The sequence below is a fragment of the Macaca nemestrina genome, chromosome 6 (assembly GCF_043159975.1).
Source record: "Macaca nemestrina isolate mMacNem1 chromosome 6, mMacNem.hap1, whole genome shotgun sequence".
Lineage (NCBI taxonomy): Eukaryota > Metazoa > Chordata > Mammalia > Primates > Cercopithecidae > Macaca > Macaca nemestrina.
The window spans coordinates 34,165,576-34,188,324 of NC_092130.1; the positions used below are offsets into that span (position 1 = coordinate 34,165,576).

Consider the following 22,749-nt stretch of genomic DNA (forward strand, 5'->3'; position numbering starts at 1 on the left):
ACTAATATTTTGTATTTTTAGTAGAGGCAGGGCTTCCCATGTTGGCCAGGCTGATCTCAAACTTCTGACCTCAGGTGATTTGCCCACCTAGGCCTCCCAAAGCACTGGGATTACAGGCATGAGCCACCATACCCGGCCTCTTGTAATTTTTATTTAAGTTTAAAATTATTTCTAAATTAAAAATTCATTTTACCTTCAGAATAAATGTAATAAAAAAAATTAGGAAATATTTCTGCATGATAACCAACATTTATGTGCCAGGCACTGGACTAGAAACCATATATATACACACACATAATCTCACCTAATCCTCCATAGGCACTACTCTGATCCTCATTTTACTGATATCAGAGTGAGACAGAGAAGTGAACTTGTAGAGTTGTTATTATAACTCACACAACCTGATTACAGAATCCACATTTTTCTATGCTATATTGTCTGTATATAAAAGGAAGTACAAAGAACTCTGTAAAATTTCCTTCTTGGCTCAAACAATTAGGTTACCATCTATAACCATGTTTTTATACTTCAATATTATAAAAACATTTCTAAAGTCCTCTTTCCAATATTGACAGTGATGTTCACAATTAAATTAACTTTTTTTTTTTTTTTTTTTTTTTTGAGACGGAGTCTCGCTCTGTCACCCAGGCTGGAGTGCGGTGGCCGGATCTCTGCTCACTGCAAGCTCCGCCTCCCGGGTTTACGCCATTCTCCTGGCTCAGCCTCCAGAGTAGCTGGGACTACAGGCGCTCGCCACCTCGCCCGGCTAGTTTTTTGTACTTTTTAGTAGAGACGGGGTTTCACCGCGTTAGCCAGGATGGTCTCGATCTCCTGACCTCGTGATCCACCCGTCTCGGCCTCCCAAAGTGCTGGGATTACAGGCTTGAGCCACCGCGCCCGGCCAAATTAACTATTTTTTAAAACTCTATATAATCAAAAAGTGTAACTGGTTTCTCCATACACATGAAAATGTGTTACCTAATGATTTCTCTTGAGGATTTGTTAACAGTTCACTTTCAGTCAATCTCTCTATATTTAACCAAGTTTTCTTTTTCTAAAAGTCACTAGATAAGATTTCTCTGACTTCCTCAATATTGCTAAAATATTTCTTGGATCTCTAAACAAGCTATCTGAAACTTTTCCAACTCTTCAGTCCAAGCAACTACGAAATCCTGATGAATAATCTGTACCATGCCTAAAATCCGGAAACTTGAATCAATACGCAATTACTTTTAAAAGGCTCAACTTCCAACTAAGGATACTGGTGACAGAATCTAAGAGGCCCCCAAGAGCAGGAGAAAAAATTTGCATTACCTCTTCTTTAATGTCTTCTTTTTCTTGGACTAGTGGTTTTGGCTCAGGCTTAACTGGTTCCAAAGGTGGAAGGTAGTTCTTAGTATAGAGACTTTCGAACAGTTTGTCCACAAAACCTGAAGTTTCTAAGGAGAAGAAATAACATTTACATATTGTGCAAACAAAAAACAAAAATTTGACAACACATTGTCAGCAAAGCTTAGGAAAACAGGGCATCTTGTACACTGCTGGTAGGACTAAAAATGAGTCCTACCTTATGGAAGAGAATCCCACTTCCAGGTTTTAAAATCCTTCTGACCTACTTGCAAAATAATATATAAGATTATTTGTTGGAGTATGTAATAGCAAAAGATCGGACACAACTCAAATTTCCATGAATAAGAGACTAGTTAAATAAACTATGGGATATCTATACAATAGAGTACACGACAGCTATAAAAAGAAAGAATACTAATAATACCTGATCTCGAAGATTTAAGAGTATATATTTATATGTGTTTCTATCCATCTGCATAAAAAAACTGAAATAAAATAAAAACTGACAAAATTGTGTACTGTAGGTGGGAACGCGGTGGACGTAAAAGAGTAGAAGACTTTTACGGTATACCTCTTATTGTTGGATTAAAGGCACTGCCAACTCAAAAAACTTAACTGAAAATTGTTTTAAATCAGTTAAATATTTATTGATATGAAAATGATACGGCCGGGCGCGGTGGCTCAAGCCTGTAATCCCAGCACTTTGGGAGGCCGAGACGGGCGGATCACGAGGTCAGGAGGTCGAGACCATCCTGGCTAACACGGTGAAACCCCGTCTCTACTAAAAAATACAAAAAGCTAGCCGGGCGCGGTAGCGGGCGCCTGTAGTCCCAACTACTCGGGAGGCTGAGGCAGGAGAATGGCGTGAACCCGGGAGGCGGAGCTTGCAGTGAGCTGAGATCCGGCCACTGCACTCCAGCCTGGGCGGCAGAGCGAGACTCCGTCTCAAAAAAAAAAAAAAAAAAAAAGAAAATGATACAAAACTAACTTTTTGTGTTTTACTTAAAGGGTGCTCTGTTTGAAACTTTCTCAGACAACTGAATGGGAGAACCAGATGAATTTACTAAAAGTATTAATGTCAAATATTTATACTGCCTTTTTTTTTTTTGAGACAGAGTCTTGCTCTGTTGCTCAGGCTGGAGTGCAGTGGTGCAATCTCAGCTTCAATCCTCCTGAGTTCAAGTGATTCTCCTGCCTCAGTCTCCTGAGTAGGTAGGATTACAGGCATGTGCCACCACGCCCGGCTAATTTTTGTATTTTTAGTGGAGACGGGGTTTTACCATGTTGGCCAAGCTGGTCTCGAACTCCTGACCTCAGGTGATCTGCCTGCCTCGGCCTCCCAAAGTGCTGGGATTACAGGCATGAGCCACCACATCTGGCCTATGCCTTATTAAAACCAAATCTAATTAACTTTGATTGGTCCTACCCTAAGGAACAGCTAAAGAGCATATTAAAAGCACAACACAAATTCTGCTTACATTTCAATTATTACATCTTTTACATAAAACCTATTTCTAAAATGTTATCTTTTCTATAGAAAAGTATCTTCTTATAAATTTCTTTATACTACTGATTTGTGTAGTAAGCATTTTTCCATGATTATAAAACTGTTAGCTCTCATTAACTATTACATATAAACTTAAGATAATCAGACCCTTCAAAGCCTCTATAATAAGAATACTTTCACTTATAATTATTTTTTAAAACAATTTATAACACTTTATTATCTTTTGTAATCTGAAAGACACATAGCTCAATTTGTAAAAAGCAAAGACAAACATCTACTATTAAACAATATTCTCTGGGAAACCAAAGTTTGGAAAAAATTAAAAATAAAAAATAAAAGCAATATTCAAGGTACACTATTAAATTTTTATTTTATTTTATTTTATTTTATTTTATTTTTTTTTTTGAGACGGAGTCTCGCTCTGTCGCCCAGGCTGGAGTGCAGTGGCCAGATCTCAGCTCACTGCAAGCTCCGCCTCCCAGGTTCACACCATTCTCCTGCCTCAGCCTCCCGAGTAGTTGGGACTACAGGCGCCCGCCACCGCGCCCGGCTAGTTTTCTGTATTTTTTAGTAGAGACGGGGTTTCACCGTGTTAGCCAGGATGGTCTCGACCTCCTGACCTCGTGATCCGCCCGTCTCGGCCTCCCAAAGTGCTGGGATTACAGGCTTGAGCCACCGCGCCCGGCCTACTATTAAATTTTTAAAACATTATATATCATTATAAAAGAGTATGCTCACTTAATACTATTTTAAGATGCAATATAAACATAGACATAATTCTACAGTTGCACTGTCCAATATAGTAGCCACTAGTCACATGTAGCTCTTTAAATTTGAGTTTAAATTAATTAAAATTAAATTTAAAAATCAATTTCTGGTCAGACGCAGTGGCTCATGCCTGTAATCCCAACATTTTGGGAGGCCAAGGCGGGTGGATCACTTGAGGCCAGGAGTTTGAGACCAGTGTGGCCAACATGGTGAAACTCTGTCTACTAAAAATACAAAAATTAGCCAGGTGTGGTGGTGCGTGCCTGTAACTCCAGCTACTCAAGAGGCTGAGGCAGGAGAATTGCTTGAGCGCAAGAGGTAGAGGTTTCAGTGAGCTGAAATTGCAGCACTGCACTCCAGCCTGGGCAACAAGAGCAAAACTCTGTCTCAAAAAAAAAAAAAAAAAAAAAAAATCAATTTCTCTGGCCTATTAACCAGATTATCAAGTGCTCAATAGCCACATGTGGCTAATGGCTATTGAAATGTAAAGTACAGATGTAGACCATATGCACAAAGTTCTATTTGACAGTGCTAGTCTAGAAAGACATATACAAGCTGATAACAGTGATATAAATTTATCTCTGGTGGCAAATTTATGGTTACTTATTTTCTTATCCTTTTAAAAATGTAGTGTATAGTTCCTTCTCATACATATTACTTATGTAATTTTTTAAAATTACTAAAATCCTTTCTAACTTTTTTTGAGATGGAGTCTTGCTGTGTCACCCAGGCCTCCCAAGTAGCTGGGACTACAGGCAACCATCACCACTCCTGGCTAATTTTTCTGTATTTTTTTTAGTAAAGATGGGGTTTCACCGTGTTAGCCAGGATGGTCTCGATCTCCTGACCTCGTGATCTGCCTGCCTCAGCCTCCCAAAGCGCTGGGATTACAGGCATAAGCCACGGCGCCCGGCTAATCCTTTCTAACTTTTTTTTTTTTTTTTTTTTTTTTTGAGACGGAGTCTCACGCTGTTGCCCAGGCTGGAGTGCAGTGGCGCGATCTCGGCTCACTGCAAGCTCCGCCTCCCGGGTTCCCGCCATTCTCCTGCCTCAGCCTCCTGAGTAGCTGGGACTACAGGCGCCCGCCACCGCGCCCGGCTAATTTTTTGTATTTTTAGTAGAGACGGGGTTTCACTGTGGTCTCGATCTCCTGACCTTGTGATCCGCCCGCCTCGGCCTCCCAAAGTGCTGGGATTACAGGCTTGAGCCACCGCGCCCGGCCTCTAACTTTTTATAACAAAGAATTCTTAGACGTCTAAATTAATTTGGCCTTTTACCCCAAATATCTTTACCATGTTTTGCTTTCTCTTTTATCATGGTTCTGCATTTCACAAGATTCATCTTTAACGTAAATTAAGTAATGTAAATTAACACATTTAGAAAAGAAAACATCTGTACTGGGGAGGAAATTAAATAGTTGTTATACTGGGAAGAAATTCTGTCAGTATTGTTTTGTTTCTACAAAAAGAGCTGTAAAATGCATGAAAAAATATGTAATCCTATGTTTTAGATTGAGAAGCCATACTTTTCTCTTTCACAGTAAATACTTATTTTAAATGATATCTTCTCATCACCAATAGCTGAATCAACTGATAAACATATATATATATATATATATTTTTTTTTTTTTGAGTCGGAGTCTCGTTCAGTCGCCCAAGCTGGAGTGCAGTGGCGCGATCTCAGCTCAAGGCAACCTCTGCCTCCTGGGTTCAAGCAATTCTCCTGCCTCAGCCTCCCGAGTAGCTGAGACTACAGGCATGCACCACCACGCCCTGCAAATTTCTGTATTTTTAGTAGAGACAGGGTTTCACCATGCTGGCCAGGATGGTCTCAATCTCTTGACCTCATGATCCGCCCGCCTGGGCCTCCCAAAGTGCTGGGATTACAGGCGTGAGTCACCACGCCTGGCCCATTCAACAATATTTACTGAACATCTTCCATGTACCAAGTACTGTAGGTTCCAAGTCTCCACTCTCAACCAAATGAAAGGCAAACAAAGGGTAGAGAGACAGATAAACAGGGAAATAAACCTATGACAGGTGGTGACAAGTGCCATGAAAACAACAAAACAGGAGTCAGGCACAGGGGCTCATGCCTTGTAATCCCAGCACTTTGGGATGCCAAGGTGGGGCAGTTGCTTGAGGCAAGAAGTTCAAGGATCAAACTGGGCAACAAAGTGAGACCCCAACACTACAAAAATAAAAATACACAGATATAAAAATAAATAAATAAAAAAGTAATAAAACAGGGTTGGAAGGAGGAGAGTGGATGGAGGCATGGAGTATACTATACTACACTGTATGTAGAGCACTCAGGGGAAACTGCTTTGAGAAGATGATGTTTGAAGAGACCAGAAAGAAGCGAGGGAAGAATCCATGTTTCAGGCAAGGGTAAAATGAGTTCAAAGGGCCTGAGTTGGGAACATGTTTGCCATAATTCAAAAAATAGGTGGTAAATGTGGCTAGAGTGGAACAAGTGAGGGGGAATGATAGGAGATAAGGTCAGAGGCAACAGGGGAAACCTTGAGGAAGATCTGTAGACCATGGAAACGGATTTGGTAAGATGAAAAGTTAAAGGCACAAAGAGAAGAGGATCATGCACATCTCTTCTTGGATATTAAGAAGCCCCATCCAAGGGGGGGAAAAAACTGATGAGCTCATCATCTTAATGAAAAGCAAGAATAAGTAGCTTCATTATCCTTAAACTGTTATTCCTCAATCATCAAGTAGGCTTCGTCAAAAGCTGCAAAAGACCTAATCATCTAAAAAGCATTAGAGCTGCCATTGCCTTAATAGAGGAAAGCAGCAAAGAAGAAAAGGGAAAAAACCAGTTCTAACAAAACATGATAAATAATTAAGTATGAATGGGTATATTCAAGTATTCAAAGGACTCTGACTACTTTCTTTCCTATCAAGCTTATATCTCCAAGACTTTTCAGGGAGTTTTAAATTTAAAATCTTTACTTCAATACTTGATTGAAGGCCCATAATAATTACCTTTTTGTAAAAAGACATCAAGTTGATCAGCACAAAAGGCTTTTAATTCTTTCTCAGGTTTGTCCTTCTTGACCAGTGCTACAACATAGTTGGCTAAGGCTGAAGGATCAGCATCACATCTAGTTAGACAAAGAGAAAACAAAAATTTTTAAAAACACTTTTTTTTCAAACAGTTGTGTCATTAATGAAGTAACCCTTATTTTGGAAAATGAGAGATCAAAACTATTCTAAAAACTGACCACAAACACAGGCAACTTTTACAATAAACATATACATACTGCGAGATTTTCCTTTTGCATTTATTTCTACAAAATGACTAGTATGTCTTCTATTTTTGAGGTTCTAATTATACCAAGGATCTTGGGTGAGCTCTACATTTATTTGTTCTCTCAATGATAATAGGGAAAGAGTGGCAACTGATCCCTAAGTTGCTGTTTGGCTCCCAGCTATAGAAGCACTGTCAGTAACACCTTCAGGAACTATCTGTTCCAGGTGATTGATGAGCAAAAGGAAGGGAAGTGATAGAAAAACTTTCTCCTCTCCTCAAGACACCTCTCCTGACACCACAGGCACCAGTATCTAAAAATGGCTATCAGCCCTTTGGCTAATCTCAATGAGTATCTTAAAGATCTTTTTAAAAAATAAGAACATGAAAAGAATGGCATTTAAATATTATTGGCAAATGCTTTAGCAGCTATAAGAAAGAAAGATCTAGGAGTTAGAAACAGAAAGGAAAAGAGAAGTGGTGAAAGGACAGCAGAGATAACCTTTACCTACTTCACATTTTTTCTAGTAAGTAATCCAACACTAACACTCAAAATCATCTCCTATTCCAGGATAGCTCATAATCCTTGGGTTGTCAACTCCTGATGGATAGTAATCTGTCTGAATCAAGGTTTTATGTACATCACATGAAACTAGAAGTTTTCTTGTTGTAAACATATATATACACACACAAATATAAAATATTCTAGACTTTCTGATGAATACATAATTAACACATATCCTTCACAGTATGGTTATGGAGGTAAAATGAAAACATTCAGGCTGGGTGCAATGGCTCAGGCCTGTAATCCCAACATTCTGAGAGGCTGAGGCAGGAGAATCACTTGAGCCCAGGAGTCCAAGACCAGCCTGGGCAACATGGCAAAACCCTGTTGCTACAGGAAATACAAAAATTAGCCAGGTGTGGTGGTGCACGTCTGTAATTCCAGCTACTCCGGAGGCTGAGGTGGGAGGATGCTTGAGGCTGGGAGGCAGAGATTGCAGTCAGCCGATATCACACCACTGCACTCCAGCCTAGGTGACAGAATGAGACCCTGTCTCAAAGAAACAAAAAACAAACAAAAAATTCAGAATAACAGTAAGTAAAACCATTATGCAAGCAAAGTGATTATATAACCTAAAAAACACTATTCAAATCTAACTAATCTTGCTCTATAATTCTCGGGCCTTCACTGCCAGCCAGAAAGTTAAAAGATTTCAGCTCACTTGGGAGGCTGAGGCAAGAGGACACCTTGAGCCCAGGAGTTGGAGGTTGCAGCAAGCCATGATCACACCACTGCACTCCAGCCTAGGCAACAGAGTGAGATCTTGTCTCCAAAAAAAAAAGAGGCTTCAGCTCAAGAATATCAATCACATTTCCAATAACTTTGTGAGATTAGTAAACAAAATAAAAATCAAGCACCAGTACTTTTACTTCCTTCTAGTTTTTATACTTAAAGTTCGTAATTCAGTAACACAGGTTTTTTTGTTGTCACTATTAACATTGTCATGGGAAAGGCTGGTTCTTTAAACATTCATGTGCCTGGCCGGGTGCAGTGGCTCATGTCTGTAATCCTAGCACTTTGGGAGGCCGAGGCAGGTGGATCACCTGAGGTCAGGAGTTCAAGACCAGCCTGGCCAACATGGTGAAACCCTGTCTCTACTAAAAACACAAAAATTAGCCAGGCAAGGTGGTGGGCACCTGTAATCCCAGCTACTCGGGAGGCTGAGGCAGAAGAATCACTTGAACCCAGGAGGCAGAGGCTGCAGTGAGCTGAGATCATGCCATTGCATTCCAGCCTGGGCTACAGAGCGAGACTCCATCTCTAAATACATAAATAAATAGACAGACAGATAGATAGACAGATAGTCAGTCAAGGCTGGGCATGGTGGCTCATACCCATAATCCCAACACTTTGGGAGGCCAAGGCAGACTGCTTAAGTCCAGGAGTTCAAGAACAGCTTGGGCAATATAGCGAGACCCAGTCTCTACAAATAATATAAAAAATAGCCAGGCATGGTGGCACATGCCTGTAGTCCCAGCTACTCAGGAAGCTGAGGCAGGAGGATAGACTGAGCCTAGGAGGTCCAGGCTATAATGAGCCATGATCACACCACTGCCCTCCAGCCTGGGATACACAGTGAGACCGTGTCTCAAAAAATAAAAAATTAAAGAAAGTAAAGATTTTTCTTAAGTAAAAAATAAGTTACATTTTGGAGAATTATGAACAGATAACCTTAGTAAGTCCAACTGCTAAATTCTAAAATTTATATATATATGTGTGTGCCTGTGTGTGTGTGTGTGTGTATATATATATATAGAGAGAGAGAGAGAGAGAGAGTGTGTGTGTGTAAACTTGAATTTGCTAAGAGAATAGATCTTTTTTTTGAGACAGAGTCTTGCCTGTGGCCCAGGCTGGAGTGCAGTGGCTCAATCTCAGCTCATTGCAACCTCTACCTCCCGGGTTCACGCCATTCTCCTGCCTCAGCCTCCTGAGTAGCTGGGACTACAGGTGCCCACCACCACGCCCAGATAGTTTTTCGTATTTTTTAGTAAAGATGGGGCTTCACCGTGTTAACCAGGATGGTCTCGATCTCCTGACCTCGTGATCCGTCCGCCTCGGCCTCCCAAAGCACTGGGATTACAGGCATGAGCCACTGTGCCTGGCCTAAGAGAGCAGATCTTAGGTGTTCTCGCCACACAAAAAAAGATAGCTATATGAGATGATTATGTTAATTAGCTTTTGATATATATGCACATTTCAGCATTTGTATGTATATCAAAACATCACACCTTAAATGCATACAATTTTTATTAATAAAATTTTAAATTAAAAACAAAAATAGTGAACATATAGCCTTTCTATCTTCAAAAAATATTATGGTCCAGTGTGGTGGCTCACGCCCATAATTCCACACTTCGGGAGGCCAAGTGTGGGGATCGCTTGAGTCCAGGAGTTTCAGACTATGGCGAAACCCATTTCTACAAAAAATTAACCAGGTATGGTGACATGCGCCTGTGGTCCCAGCTACCCAGGAGGCCGTGGTGGGAGAATCACGTGAGCCCAAGAGGCAGAGTGTGCAGTGAGCCAAGATTGTGCTACTGTACTCCAGCATGGGCAACAGAGCAAGACTGTCTCAAAAATAAAAATAAAATAAAAATTATACATGCCAGCAGGGCGCAGTGGCTCACCCCTGCAGTCCCAGTGCTTTGGAAGGCCGAGACAGGAGGATCAAGAGGTCAGGAGTTCAAGACCAGCCTTACCAAAATGGTGAAACCCCATCTCTACTAAAAACACAAAAATTAGCCAGGCGTGGTGGTATGCGCCTGTAATCCCAGCTACTCAGGAGACTGAGGCAGGAGAATCACTTGAACCCGGGAGGCAGAGGTTGCAGTGAGCAGAGATCACGCCGCTGCACTCCAACCTGGGTGACAGAGCGAGACTGTCTCAAAAAAAGAAAAAAAAAAAAATACACATGCCACGCTTACCCTGATTATTCTATAAACACCTTAAAAAACAGATGTGTAGTCCAACTTAATTTCACCCCTGAGAACAGTAAGAAATTTTTGATCAGTGTAGTTCTAGTCAACACTCATATGGAGGAGAGAAGGGGAAAAAATTATATTTCCACCTTTATGTAGAAAGTTTAGTTCTTGGATAAGGGTAGTCTAACACAGAAGAGAAAGACTTAGAAAAATAAATAAGAATGGCACAAAATGGCAACGTTATTTTCTCTGGTGTTATAGGAATCTTCAAGGAGTCTAATGATCTGATAGATTTAGTGCTGGGTATGGATAATAAGGTTTCTACATGTGAAGAATGGGCAAAATATTCAGATATTGGATAACTGAAATGGGTTTAAGAAACCCAGATAATGGCTGGGTGCAGTGGCTCATGCTTGTAATTCCAGCAGTTTGGGAGGCTGAGGCAGGAGGATCACCTGAGGTCAGGAGTTCGAGATCAGCCTGGCCAACATCGTGAAGTCCCGTGTCTACTAAAAATACAGAAATTAGCCAGGTGTGGTGGCATGCACCTGTAATCCCAGCTACTTGGGAGGCTGAGGCCGGAGAACTGCTTGAGCCTGGGAGGCGGAGGTTGCAGTGAGCCGAGATCATGCCACTGCACTCCAGCCTGAGCGATAGCGCGCAACTCAAGTCTCAAAAAAAAAAAAAAAAAAAGAAGCCGGGCGCGGTGGCTCAAGCCTGTAATCCCAGCACTTTGGGAGGCCGAGACGGGCGGATCACGAGGTCACAAGATCAAGACCATCCTGGCTAACACGGTGAAACCCCGTCTCTACTAAAAAATACAAAAAACTAGCCGGGCGAGGTGGCGGGCGCCTGTAGTCCCAGCTACACGGGAGGCTGAGGCAGGAGAATGGCGTGAACCCGGGAGGCGGAGCTTGCAGTGAGCTGAGATCTGGCCACTGCACTCCAGCCCGGGCGACAGAGCGAGACTCCGTCTCACAAAAAAAAAAAAAAAGAAAGAAAGAAAAAAGAAGAAGAAAAGAAAAGAAACCCAGATATATTTTACATATATTTAGTATTCAGACTCTTAAAAACACACATTTTGATACGATAGTTTTAAAAATCAAGATGAATATACAGAAAAGTAAAATAGAGTAGAAAAGGTTAGACTCCAGGAGAAGAGAATGATCACAGATTCTAAACATTTGTTTAATGTGAGGAAACAAATGATTGTCAATAACTGACAGAAATCTGCACCAAATACAACAGCATGTTTACAGCCAAAGGAATAGGACCATTTAAATTTAACGGCTCCTAACATGTATCCATAAAGTACGCTCTTAAGAAAATTACAAGTCTAAAATAATAAGTCACACTAATTGAATAGTGAAACTTAAATACACTGGGGAGTTTTGTGCTTTAATTTTCTAGACCTTCATAATTATTCTTATTCTTTCACCCATTGATTCCTCACTATATAATCTCTAAAACACAGCCATGATAGTGTAGCTACAGTATCAATGCTAACTACTCAACAAGACTTCCAGAAGTATGTCACAAAAATCTGAGTACAACTAAGACTCTTGAGAATATAATACAAGTGCGGTATCACCTCCCTTTCCTGAAAATTCATCACTTCCTTCTTCTCATACCCAGGAAGAGTACTTAAAATCTTTTAGCTACTTTATTTGGAACCAAAGCTTATGGGAATCCACTACTGCTTGACTATAAAAACAAGCATATTTGGGGATGAAAGAGATTGTAAAATTTGGGATCCACGACTATGCTAAATAAACATGTCTCTAGACAAAAAGGGACTTCTATTATAACATGGAGATTAGAAAAGACAGTAATACCCATTTTAAATTACCATTCTACTATAGATTTGTAAATCTGTAAAGATAAATTAAGTGATCCATTTAAGATCAGGCAGACAGCACATCTGTGGAACTAAAAATCAGCTGCAATTCCACACAAGTAAAATCTGTTTCACAAGCATGTCTTTTTCTTATGTATATCTGCAAGAAAAATTAACATATCTTAAGTATCAACCAACGGTTACCTTTTAAAGAATCAACAAAAGAAATTTTCTAAAGGTTAATGTTACTTACAAATAGGACTCCTTAAAATTCACACCTTGTATAATAACGTTTTAAGAACACATCTCAATTATCTTTTAAGTTATTTTAAAAAGTCAACAAATTTTTATCAGAGTAAGCTAATAGAAACATTGCCCTAAAAATGCCTCATCTGTAAAAATCTCAAATTTGTCTTTTTCCCCTTTTAATGAAATCTCTATTGCACGTATATTACACAACTGCTGAGCCAGTACATAAGCTTCACAGAAAATTTCAGACATACAATCATAAAATCAAAGAGTAAGGTCCTATATCTTTGGCCCCAAGCCAAAAAACACTACTGAAAAACCATTATCATTTACTTGCTTTAGGAAAAAAGCCAAGACTACTTAGAACTTTTCCACTTTCAGAAAAATTTACATGTTTCTGAATATGGATCTAATTTTAAGTTCCATCTTAATGTGCTCTTTCTTTCAGAGGTGAAATAGCTAATACATGTGCTTCTGAGCCACAGGTAAAAAAAATTATATCTCCTGATCTTAATGTGTATCAACAGTCATTAAAAATATCCATATTCTCGGTGGGGCGTGGTGGCTCATGCCTGTAATCCCAACACTTTGGGAGGCTGAGGCAGGTGGATCACCTGAGATCGGGAGTTCGAGACCAGCCTGACTAACATGGATAAACCCCATCTCTACTAAAAATACAAAATTAGCTGGGCGTGGTAGTACATGCCTGTAATCCCAGCTACTCGGGAGGTTGAGGCAGAAGAATCGCTTGAACCCGGGAGGCAGTGGTTGCGGTGAGCTGAGATTGCGCCATTGCATTCCAGCCTCGGCAACAAAAGCGAAACTCCGTCTCAAAAAAAAAAAAAAAAAAATCCATATTCTCTGACCAGTAGTTACACTTATGAGAGACCAGACTAAGGAAATAAAGGCAAATATAGAAAATACTACTGGCACCTAAAGCTACACACACATAAAATGTATTTATTATATAAAAACAGCATTACTTTTTAACAAAAAAAATAGTGCCAAGGTAACCATTCTCTTATTGTTGGATGTTTGTGAAATATTAGACATCCAAAGTGATGGTTATTAGCTGCGCATGGTGGTAGGCGCTTGTAATCCCAGCTACTCAGGAGGCTGAGGCAGGAGTATCGCTTGAATCCATCCAGGAGACAGAGGTTGCAGTGAACTGAGATCATGCCACTGCACTCCAGACTGAGCAACAAAGCAAGACTCCATCTCAAAAAATATATATGTAATATAAAATACAATATAATAAACAAATGTTTTTTTTAAAAATTATGGTTATGGCCAGGCACAGTGGCTCATGCGTGTAATCCCAGCACTTCAGGAGGCTGAGGTGGGAGGATAGCTTCAGCTCAGGAGTTCAAGACCAGTCTGGGCAACATAGTGAGACCCCCATCTCTAAAAAAACAAAATTAAAAAATTAGCCTGATGTGGCGGCACGCGCCTATAGTCCCAGCTACTTACGAGGCTGAAGCGGGAGGACTGTACAATCCTGGAAGGCTGAGGCTACAGTGAGCTATGACCATGCCACTGGATCCTGGAAGGTTGAGGCTACAGTGAGCTATGACCACGTCACTGCACTCCAGCCTGGGTGACAGAGCAAAACCCTGTCTTGATAAAAAAAACAAGGGCCGGGCGGGGTGGCTAACGCCTGTAATCCCAGCACTTTGGGAGGCCGAGGCAGGCAGATCATGAGGTCAAGAGTTCGAGACCAGCCTGGCCAACATGGTGAAAGCCCGTCTCTACTAAGAATGCAAAAATTAGCCAGGCGTGGCGGCACATGCCTGTAATCCCAGGTACTTGGGAGGCTGAGGCAGGAGAATCACTTGAAACCGGGAGGCAGAGGTTGTAGTGAGTCGAGATCACACCACTGCACTCCAGCCTGGGCGACAGAGCAAGACTCCACCTCAGGGGTGGGGGGAATAACAAAAAACAAAAAAACCAAAGTGACGGTTATAAAAGCAACATATACATGTGAAAAATGCTTCTAATGTAATGTCAAAGAAATCAGAATTTTACAATGAGTTTGACTGTAGCTATATAAAAATTTATACACAGTCAAGCCTGTAATCCCAGCACTTTGGGAGGCCGAGACGGGCGGATCACGAGATCAGGAGATCGAGACCATCCTGGCTAACACGGTGAAACCCCGTCTCTACTAAAAAATACAAAAAACTAGCCGGGCGAGGTGGCGGGCGCCTGTAGTCCCAGCTACTCGGGAGGCTGAGGCAGGAGAATGGCGTAAACCCGGGAGGCGGAGCTTGCAGTGAGCCGAGATCGCGCCACTGCACTCCAGCCTGGGTGACAGAGCCAGACTCCGTCTCAAAAAAAAAAAAAAAAAAAAAAAAAAATTTATACACAGAAGAGAAACTGAAATTAAATACTAATAATTTTGTTTTCTCTATTTTCTATATTGTCATAATGCAATAATACTTTTATTTTTATTTTAAAAGAATGAAAGTAAATTTTTTAAAACAGTCTGACTCTGAGATCTGTGTTCAGATTATTCCTTTGATAAGACCATACTGGGCCAGGCCCGGGGGCTCACACCTGTAATCCCAGGGGCGGATCACCTGAGGTCAGGAGTTCGCGACTAGCCTGACCAATATGGAGAAACCCCGTCTCTACTAAAAATACAAAATTAGCCAGGCGTGGTGGCGCATGCCTGTAATCCCAGCTACTCAGGAGGCTGAGGCAGGAGAATCGCTTGATCCCAGGTGGCGGAGGTTGCAGTGAGCCGAGATCGTGCTATTGCACTCCAGTCTGGGCAACAAGAGCAAAACTCCTCTCAAAAGAAAAAAAAAAAAAAAGACAAGACCATACTGGACAAAGTAAGTAAAAATGGAGTTGACTTTCACATTTGTTAATACCTATTAAAGATATACATGTATTGGTACTTTCAAATGAAAACTTTCTGTCTTAGTCTGTTTGGGCTACTATAACAGAATACCTTAGACTAGGCAATTTAGTATTTATTTATTTTTTGAGACAGGGTCTCATTCTGTTACCCAGGATGGAGTACAGTGGCATGATCATGGCTCACTGCAGCCTCAACGTCCCAGGCTCAAGTGATCCTCCCACCTTAGCCTCCCAAGTAGGTGGGACTACAAGCGTGCACCACCATGCCCGACTAAGGCTATTTTTTTTACTTTTTTGTAAAGGCAGAGTTTTGCCCCGTTGTCCAGGCTGGTCTCGAATTCCTGGACTCAAGTGATCCACCCACCTCAGCCTCCCAAAGTGCTGGGATGACAGGCATGAGCCCACAGTTCCCAGCCAACTAGGTAATTTATAAACAGAAATGTGTTGCTCAGAATTCTGCAGGCTGGGAAGTTCAAGATTAAAGCATCAGCAAACTTGGAGTCTAGTGAGGGCCCATTCCTCATAGATGGTACCTTCTATGTCCTCTCATGGTAACAAGCAGGCTCCTTACATTTTTTTTTTTTTTTTGAGATGTCCAACATGAATTTTGGGGGGACAACAACATTCAGACCATAGTACTTTCATCTTCCTTTTAAGTAATTAGGGGCTTTCATGAATGAACATGATGTGGAAGAAATAACCCTAGGTTTATTTGGGAGGAAAACATATACATACATTCATCAGTTGCAAATACCATTTGGGTATTTGGACGATAGCTCCTGGTATAGTAACCACCAGCTAAACATATGCGCAAAATTAGACTACTAAAAACTTCTTTCTCTTCTAATTGTCAATTACCTATATATACATATGAGAATGTTCATTCATTTAAACATATACTGAATGTTTACTAAGTGCCAAGCATATTGCTTGGTAATGGAATTACTCTGAACAAAACAGACCTTGCCCTGCACTCCCATGGCCAAGAGGTAGACATGCAAACAAATAATTACAGTACAAAATAACAAATTGTATAAAAAGATACTAATAAGGAAGTAAGTAGCAACATTGTGAGAGGATAAGAGAAGACAGTGGCAAGAAACATAGGGCTATAAAAGCAACTTCTGGCTTCTAGCCTATAGTTATCGGGCCAGGAAGGATGAAGTCAGACATCTTTAAAAGGCAGACCAAAGGACATAAGAATAAATACATTCTTAAGTTAGTGGACTAAAACTTGCCAAGAAGTCTTCTGGCCAAAGTTCTTTTCTATGAAATCATGAATGGTATCCTTAAGTCCTACAGCACTTTAGAGGCACACTAACTCTCTGAAGCCACTAAGTACACTTAGAAAATTACCAATTCTTCCCAAACTTAAGAATATACCTCAAAATACTTATTTAACCCGTAGTTTATTTACCAGGTGGTCAGGTCTAACAATTGCTAGATGATTATTTTTCCTCCCATTTGGGCAACTGCAGAGATTACCATCCAGAGTTCAATTTGAAAAGGACTGCCAACATAAAGCAACATGTAAACTCTAGAGTTCAACCAAAGTATACGCATCATGATCACTGAACCCATAAATATGAACCAATGAAATAAACTTATTCTATTAACCTTATTGCTGCCTTTTCTATCACACTCCAAGCTGACAACATATTCAGTCTCCCAGTGCACTTTAAAAGACACTGATATGGCCAGAACTCACAAAAACCGCACATCAAGTCTATGACTTTGACTAGCAGTTCCTGTTGCTACCTATAGCACCTGCAATGAGACTCTAGATCTGCCTTGTAATAGACTGATCATTATTATTTAAGTGGCAGTGGTGTTTAACAGTAATAAGCAAAATACTTTTGTAGACAGTTTCACGTATTTTCATACTCCAAAAACCATAAAATGTTGTTTATATTTATAGAATGATTCAAAGGTACACAAACCACTTAGTCTACATTTTTAATACTCATAACAGACTTGGTGAAGTAGGTAAAAGGCAAATAAAATTTAATTCTGTTTAACAGAAAAAGGTAGACAATTTCTCCTGTCACAGAGTGAATCAGAAACAGATATGGAACTGGAAATTAAATGCCCTGATTCATACAACGTCTATTAAAGTAAGATAGACAGATGCAAATTGTCCAAAGAGTTTACAAATTCCACCATGCTTTTTAAAACATACACCAAGAGAAAGTTTTACACTAAGCCAAACAAGCAGCAGTGAATAATACATATTTATACATTTTATATAATATAAATAAAACATTCCCCATTAAATACAACATGTTTTGATAGAATTACAGGTTACTGAAAAATGCTTGCCTGATCTTTTTTTAAACTTGCAGAAATTTATTTAGTGATGCACTTATCTCCTGAATTTAGTAGAACCGTACTTTAAAGGGGTTCACATACTTACAATGAGCAGTTATTTCTGACAGAAAGAAACCATGACATCTCTAAATTGTGCATGATCCCTACACAGTCTCTATGACTAGGATATCTAGGATATTTTGAAAGTGAGGAAAGATGAAGGCCCCAAACAAGAACTGAGTCTAGTTTACTCATACAGCTGTAGGGAAAGAGAGAAACTTCTTGACTGAGATATTGGTTTCCCTCCCTTTTACTGCACTGCCAACAAAAATGGTGGTACTAGTTTATTCCAGCCAGTTAAGGTGTCGTTTCTTCCTGTCTCCCTCCTGTCTTTCCTCTAATAAAAGTAATAGATGTGTTTGCTACCTACAAAGGGAATGGAAGATGACAGTTATAAGCTCTACTAGCCCATGACATTACTAACTAGTCCATAGGGAATAATCAACTGTAAACTAGATTGGTTTAGAAATACCTCCTGTTAGGCCGGGTGCGGCAGCTCACGCCTGTAATCCCAGCACTTTGGGAGCCGGGTCACCTGAGGTCAGGAGTTCAAGACCAGCCTGACCAACACGGTGAAACCCCATCTCTACCAAAAATACAAAAATTAGCCAGGCAAGGTGGTGCATGCCTGTAATCCCAGATACTTGGGAGGTTGAGGCAGGAGAATCGCTTGAACCCCGGGGACGGAGGCTGCAGTGAGCCAAGATCGTGCCACTGCACTCCAGCCTCGGCAACCGAGACTCTGTCTTGAAAAAAAAAAAAAAAAAGAAATACCTCCTGTTATATGCATATGTTTCACTAGGGACAAGCTGTAACATTTTAAAAATCCCCCAGGAATTGGAAGCTTTTATAAATTTAATTTACTGTAAACTAAGTTAAATAAGAAAATGTGATAGAAAATCATGTGCACACAGGCCGGGCGCAGTGGCTCATGCCTGTAATCCCAGCGCTTTGGGAGGCCGAGGCAGACGGATCACGAGGTCAGGAGTTCAAAACCAGCCTGGCCAACATAGTGAAACTCCCTCTCTACTAAAAAACACAAAAAATTAGCCAGGCATGGTGGCGGGCACCTGTAATCCCAGCTACTCAGGAGGCTGAAGCAGGAGAATCACTTGAACCCGGCAGGCGGAGGTTGCAGTGAGCGCCACCGCACTCCAGCCTGGGCAACAGTGTGAGACTCCATCTCAAAAACAAAAGCAAAAGGAAAAAAAAAAAATCATGTGCACAGCTATAGTTTTGATTCCAACCTAGCCAGTGCAACTATACTATCTCAAAGCCTAGCAACTGCTCTGAAATGCAATGTTGTAGCAACATGCCAATCTGCCATGAAAATTTTCTTGAATCTGGAATATGCAAAAAAGTAAATTTACAAACACAGCCCACTTTAGCATATCATTTATTACATTTTAGGATATCTAAACAAACAAAAAATCTCCCATGATGACATACTAAGGATAAAAATATACATGGTATCTGCATTTACTTTATTATTATTAATATCTCCATTCAAAACCATTACTTAGGCGAGTTAAAAGTAAGTATTTTAGGCCAGGTGCAGCGGCTCATGCCTGTAATCCCAGCATTCTGGGAGGCTGAGGCGGGTGGATCACCTGAGGTCAAGAACTGGAGACCAACCTGGCCAACACGGTAAAACCCCCATCTCTACTAAAAATACAAAAAATTACCCGGGCATGGTGGCAAGTGCCTGTAAGCCCAGCTACTAGTGAGGCTGGGGTAGAAGAATCGCTTGAACCCAGGAGGCAGAGGTTGCAGTGACCTGAGATTGCACCACCAAACTCCAGCCTGGGCAACAAAAGCGAAACGCCATCTCAAATAAACAAACAAACAAACAAATAAATAAATATTTTAGCCTTTTTTTTTACCCTAAATAACAAAAATTTAAAAAAAAAATAAGCATGTGAACTTTAAGTTGAATATATAACTCAAAAAGAGAAACTAAACTCAAGTAATCATTTTGAAAGATAATTTTTACTCATGAAAATTACAGAATGATCATACTTATGAGTCTAAGTAGCTTTAGAAAAAAAAAAAAAAAGCCTAAGCAAGATGAAGCTCCCACCCAGACTAACTTTCAACATTAAGGGGGGAAAAAAAAACCAAAAAGCACTACTCAGAGTAAAACATCTTAGGGAGCTTTAAAAAAAAAAAAAAGAAAAGAAAAGAAAAAGCAAGTAACTACAAGGCTAAAAGTTGTTACCTTCTATCCAAGACATAAAATGTATGTTTAATACTTCTTAAAAGGATATCTACTAACAAAATTAAACTTGTATGGAAAGTAGGTTTTTTTTTTAAAGGCATCAGAGCAGCAGGAATACAAAATAAAGAGATGTATTTTTTCTTTTTTAATCTTAACATGAATAATACTTTTCTTATTTTTATTATTTTGAGATGGAGTCTGGCTCTGTCGCCCAGGCTGGAGTGCAGTGGCACCATCTCATCTCAGATCACTGAAACCTACGCCTCCTGGGATTCAAGTGATTCTTCTGCCTCAGCCTCCCCAGTAGCTGGGACTACAGACACGCCCCACCACGCCCGGCTAATTTCTACATTTTCTGTAGAGACGGAGTTTCACCATATTGGCCAGGCTGGTCTCGAACTCCTGACCTCATGATCCGCCCACCTGGGCTTCCCAAAGTATTGGGATTAGAGGCGTGAGCCACCGTGCCCGGCCACATGAAGAACACTTTAAACATAAAGATATTTTTCTTTTTTCAATCTTTTCCCATATACGGTCAATTTCACTACATCCATTTTATTTCCCACCTTCACCACAAACCATTTCCATCTTTGTGCCCAAAACTTCATTGTAGGGGTGAAAAAACCCCTATTCAAGAGACCTATATTCTTCTAAAAAACCTTCGAGTGTGTTCAGAAGTCATTTTCACTGAAAAATTAACAGGGAAGTAGCTTCACACTGTCCCCCAAAAGCTCCTTTATCATGCCTCCACACCTCCCAAACTACTCCCTATCTTCACCTCTGAAAAACACTCAATTTTCCACTAATGCAGTCTGACCTAATGAATCGAAGCCTGCACATCTCTTCTTCTATCCCTTTCTTTCAAGCAGAAAGCCCTAACCTTCAATAAGAGAATAAGCAGAAGCAAGGAGGAGGCAGAACATTATCCTTTCCTTTCCAGTAACTAGCCATACCCCATTCCCCCAAATAAACACTCCACAACCCTAGCCTTTAAAATGGTTATCAAACATGGCCAGGTCCAGTGGCTCACGCCTGTAATCCCAGCACTTTGGAAGGCCAAGGCGAGCGGATCACCTGAGGTCAGGAGTTCGAGACCACCCTGGCCAACATGTCTCTACTAAAAACACAAAAAATTAGCTGGGCGTGCTGGCGCGCGCCTGTAGTCCCAGCTACTCGGGAGGCTGAGGCAGAAGAATCGCTTGAACCCGGGAGGTGGAGGTTGCAGTGAGCCGAGATCGAGCCACTGAACTCCAGCCTAGGAGACAGAGTGAGGCATTGTTTGGAAAAAAAAGGTTATAAAACAAACAAAATGTTGATACCTCTATTACCTCTTTCAAGCCTCCCAAGAACATTTCTACTAACACTACCCAAAATATTTTTAAAAGACCGGTCTCATTCTTTTGAGTCCCTCATCCTACACCCCAATTATCTTCAGGTGTCCTCTCAATCTTACAAAAACATTTACAAAACTATCCTCTCAATCGCACAAGAATATTTACAAATCTCTTATTCTTTCTACCGCTCCTTTTATTCCTCCAACACCTGTATCTAAAAATCCCTATATGCTGTTAGGTACACTCCCCCACCAATAAATGCTGCATACCAGTGTAGCCCTTTCAACCCTCAACTAAACTTACAAAAACCTATTTTTTCCAACCTTCATGTATCTAAAAGTCATCAGTTCCCCTAGCACTATCGAGTCCTCAATAATACTTTAAAATCCCTTAATATCTTTGCTACCACACTTATCACGTCCCCAATAATTTCTAAAACCCTTCAAATGCCACACATCCTTTCCATCTACTCCATAGTATTTTTCAAATCCTCCAATATTCTCGATCCCTTAGAACTCACCAATAATAGCTATATAGTTTCAATGTCCCTGCTATCCGCTTCTGCCCTCATATTTCGAAAATGCCCTCGATATTTTGCTTGTAGACCTTTCAGTCCCAGAATAATAATGTTTATCAAACCCTTGATGATATTCTGCTATTCCCTTCGACATCCCAATATTCACATTTCAAAAATTCCTCAAGAGCCCTGCTACCCCTCTCTCAGTTCTCAAACAGCAATGTTTTAAATTCCCTTACTGCCCCTGCTACCCCTTCCAACACCCCGATATTTGCGTTTCAAAAGCCCTCGCTGTCCTTGCCTGCCCCCCCAGTCCCACATCCACGGTGCCTCTCCGTCCCCAGCGCTCCTCTTCCACCCTCAGCCCCACCACAATGGTGATAGTACTACAGGGAAGGCGTCGCCGGGACCTCCCGGCCGCGGCCCCTCAGCGCCGCCCCCCACGCCGCCTCCCCTCCCCCACGCCCCCGCGGGCCCCCAACGCCCACGTTCGCCGGCCCCGGCCCAGCCCGGCTCACTCACATCGGCTCCAGTAACTTGGCCAGCCAGGACTTGAGGGCATCCACATCCTCTATGAGCATGGTGCAGGGAAGGCGGGCTCGGCCGCCGCTCTTCTTCAGGCCTGCCGTGGGTCTCCACTACGCCGCCTCCTCACGTTCCCTTCACAGCTCCCGGTGCCCCAGCCCACCGGGCATCTTAGGAGACTTCAACCTACTCCCCCGGCCGGGGCCTAACAGGAACTAACCCAAGAGCCCTCACTCAACCTAGCCCGAAGGTTGAGGTGGGCGGGAGACAGTGCCGAGTGGCAGGCCTGAGAGCCAATAAGAGAGAGAGGGCCCTGAGGGCAAGACCAATGAAAAGGCTCGCTCGCCCCGCCGGCAGGCCGTACCCAGTCAGGGAGGAGAGATATAGCAAGGTAGGTGGAGAGCTTACGTGAACTCCTGGTGCAAGATGGTATCTTGGAAAAGGTGCTTTGCCTCTTAAAGGGGC

The 22,749-nt window shown here is 41.4% G+C and overlaps 1 protein-coding gene across 2 annotated transcripts in view; it reads right to left on the minus strand.

The window, feature by feature from the left end:
• Positions 1 to 22,537, minus strand: part of LOC105467239 (RNA binding motif protein 27) — an 89,387-nt gene extending 66,850 nt beyond the window's left edge. For both annotated transcript variants that reach the window (XM_071098260.1, XM_071098259.1), the window contains exons 1-3: positions 22,282 to 22,537; positions 6,622 to 6,740; positions 1,315 to 1,439 (exon numbers count right to left, since the gene is read on the minus strand). In XM_071098260.1, the coding sequence (XP_070954361.1) occupies positions 1,315 to 1,439; positions 6,622 to 6,740; positions 22,282 to 22,340 (303 nt within the window). In that variant the 5' untranslated portion in view covers positions 22,341 to 22,537. The remainder of the gene's footprint in view (positions 1 to 1,314; positions 1,440 to 6,621; positions 6,741 to 22,281) is intronic.
• Positions 22,538 to 22,749: the final 212 nt, after the last annotated feature.